Below are 3,151 nucleotides of genomic sequence, written 5' to 3'. Positions count from 1 at the left end.
CATTGTGATTCAGAAATTCTCTTTTTTCTTCTTTTTCTACCATCATTCACAATGCATAATCATCTTATTCTCTTGACACATTTTTTGTCGGACACATGATTAGCTCCCTTTCTCATTTTTTATTTTTCCAATCCATCATCATATCTGAAAATTTCTTATTCTGTCTCTTTTGACCCACATTTATTAAGGGACATTCTTAAATTGTGGGTTTTAGGTAATTGTGTGCTCATTATGAGTGCTATCAGCAAGCTGTGGGACAAGTTGCCTAACGAGATGAAGTTGAAGGTGGTGGGACAGCTGGATATTGTGGGAAAGTGAGTCGGTAGCGACTGTATTTGGAAAATTTAAAAAATTATCAAAATTTTTTTTTGCCTTACCTGCAAACAATTCATTTCCAGAATCCAACTTGGTCGCTGCAGCCGTTCAGACTACGAGATCGTCGACATCTGTAAGGAACCAATGAATATCATTCGTATCGATCTAAAAATCAAGAATGGATTCGTAAGATGGGCAATCGTTCAGACAAACGGGAAGATGATTCAAGTGGACTACACTGAAAAAGACGGAGTTTGCTTCATCCGTCGCAAGAGATCTACCAAAAGCATTCCGATAAGAAACGCATCAGCTTTGGATCAGTCTCTGATCGACTTGTGCAAAATCTTGGGCGGCTCACACGTCACAATCGAGCAGTTCAGATTGTACATAACTGGAGACGATGATAACTTCTCCGCGGAGAGAGCTGGTTCATACTTCGACGTATTGGTTAAAAGATTCGGAAGGCTTTCTCAGAAGCTGAAGATTGGCAAGATTAACATCGATTACTCCTCGTTCACTGTCTACGAAGAAGATATGCTCCGTGGGCTCGAGCTTTTGGATCCATCGATCATCTACAGTGTGGTCATCAAGGGTGATGAGGTTGGAACAATCCTGAATACCAAGAACGTCATGGACTGCGAGGCGTGGAAGAATAGTGTGCACCTCATCTGCACTCCAGCCATCCGTCCAATGGAGGCCTTCTGGGATAAGACTAGAGTGAGCACTGGGTTGGTTGTGGAGAGTCTTGACTTCCTCCCAAGACTTATAAAGGTGTGTTTGATAGTCGCCTTGTGTCTTATTCCGCCATTTGGGCACATTAATTTTACAAATTTAATGTCTTAGCTACAAAAACCATACTTGCAAACCGGGCCGAAATGGGCCAACACGGGGCGGCGCATAACTTGCTCAAAACGCATTGTTATGTGCTGAGCAGCATACTAAAATGTATATCTCAGCGATTTCTATGGGGTCAGATGGCGGATCGTTAATGTGCGCCGGACCTGGATAGAATGCCTTCCATGGTAATTTTCGCGTTTTTTGACATTTTTTCCCGGACCGCAGCAAATAAATTATAAACCACCCGGCCCGTATCAGGTCATATACCAAAAATTTGCTGAAATCTACATTTTAGTATACTTTTCAACCCATAACATTGCGTTTTAAGAGAGAAACGCATCGGTCCGTTTTGGCCCTGTTTGCAAGTATGCAAAATACCAACCATTCAATTTTAGCATCTCCGCGTTAAACCAATCTTCGAGCAGATGGTGCTTACTCTGAGCTATTTTGGTGAGGACCCATCCGGGGAGGAGCTCATGGACACCCTCATTGCAATGTGCCCAGAAAGCAACTACGATTCACCTGTTCAGCATGCGTACCTCAGAAACTACACTCTCAAACGTGAGGGTTACCACATGAGAGTGGAAATCAGTGAGAACAAAGTCAAACTTTTCGCTGTGAAGAATGGAGAAGAGGAGGAAGAGTTTGTTGAGATGCAAGCTTAGCCAACACCTGTGTTCTGATACAATACTGCTGCCGTCTTGCCACTTTGGACCATTTTTTCTTTTTTACTTTTCTGCTTTTTTCTTTTCAGCTTTTTCTTTTTCGCTGATCTCCCTCCCTGCCATTGCTCAATCTGTTGTACATAGTTAGATGCTAAAATTAATGACTATCGCTTTTCTTCACTATTGGACCAAACCACTGGCATTTTTCTTATATTTACTGCTTCCCTTACTTTGACAAGCTTTTTTGCATAATTTACTAATAATCTGCTACCAACAAACCACAGACCAAAACATTCTTTCTTTTTTTAACAGCCACCACTTTATTCTTATCAACGAGTTACTTTTCCAATTTTCTCCCTCGAGCTACTCCGGAACAATCAATCTCTTTCTATCGAAATCTCTGATTTTGACTTTTTATTTATTTATTTCTCTCACTGCCATTTTTTACTTTGATCTCTTTTTTATAATACTTCAAATCTCTTCACCCTTGTTTAACCTCTTCCATGGTCTACATCCTTACTGTTTCTTTAACCGAAACTGCCAAGCTTTAAACTTACAACCAAAAAATCTATTTCTTCCTATCAAAATACTGGATTTTGACTCTCTATTTAATTTTATACTTTCCCTCACTACCATTTCTCTTTTTTTCTTATTAAACATAACCCGATTCTCCACCCCTTCCTAATCACAAAAAATCCAGGAATAGGTGTCCATGGTTAGAACTGATTTCCTCAAATATTCCCCATTCTCTTGTGAAGGGGTCGCTCCCGGTGCCCTTCATTCTAGCTCAACCTTTATCCGATCCCTCGGACTTGGGGTTACGGTAGGATACAAGATAAATAGAAGACAGTTGGTTATAGAATATATGTATATGGATTTATTGTAGTTGAGTAAATATCGAGTGGAGTCACCTTAGTGAGATCCCGAACTACGGTGTTACTGTAGGTCGGGGTCTCAACCCTGGACAGGTGATATCCCAGAGCTAAGGCTATCTCGAGACTAAAGAAACGAGAGGGCGCCGTCCCTGCTCCTTAGAGTAGGGGCGGAGCCTGTCTCCTCCGTCTCTCCTCTTGGTGGTGGGCCGCTAAGAGGAGAGGATTGCGAAAGAGGGGAAGCCAGACTAGAGTCTGGTTCTCCCCGTTCACATCCCCCCCGGTTGGAAAAGTGACCGTCCCTGGTCACCAAAAGGAGGAGACCTACATATTATCAATTAAATATTGTATATATAAAAAAAAAGAACATTTACATAAAAAGAATTAAAAGAAAGTGATGTTAAATACAATAGACGCTAACCTAAAATTACCTAAATTATTATTGTGAAAAGAAAAATTATT

General features: G+C 40.9%; 1 protein-coding gene across 1 annotated transcript; it reads left to right on the top strand.

Annotated features, from left to right (window-relative positions):
• Window positions 1–231: 231 nt before the first annotated feature.
• On the top strand, window positions 232–1,817 carry GCK72_022284 (uncharacterized protein; the record flags this gene model as incomplete). Its single annotated transcript, XM_003107034.2, has 3 exons — window positions 232–314; window positions 399–1,086; window positions 1,548–1,817. 3 exons carry the CDS (start codon window positions 232–234, stop codon window positions 1,815–1,817), a joined length of 1,041 nt encoding a protein of 346 aa, XP_003107082.2.
• Window positions 1,818–3,151: the final 1,334 nt, after the last annotated feature.

The sequence above is a fragment of the Caenorhabditis remanei genome, chromosome X (genome assembly GCF_010183535.1).
Source record: "Caenorhabditis remanei strain PX506 chromosome X, whole genome shotgun sequence".
Taxonomy (NCBI): domain Eukaryota; kingdom Metazoa; phylum Nematoda; class Chromadorea; order Rhabditida; family Rhabditidae; genus Caenorhabditis; species Caenorhabditis remanei.
The sequence above is the reverse complement of the archived record's forward strand: the minus strand, read 5'-3'. Positions and strand labels throughout refer to the sequence as shown.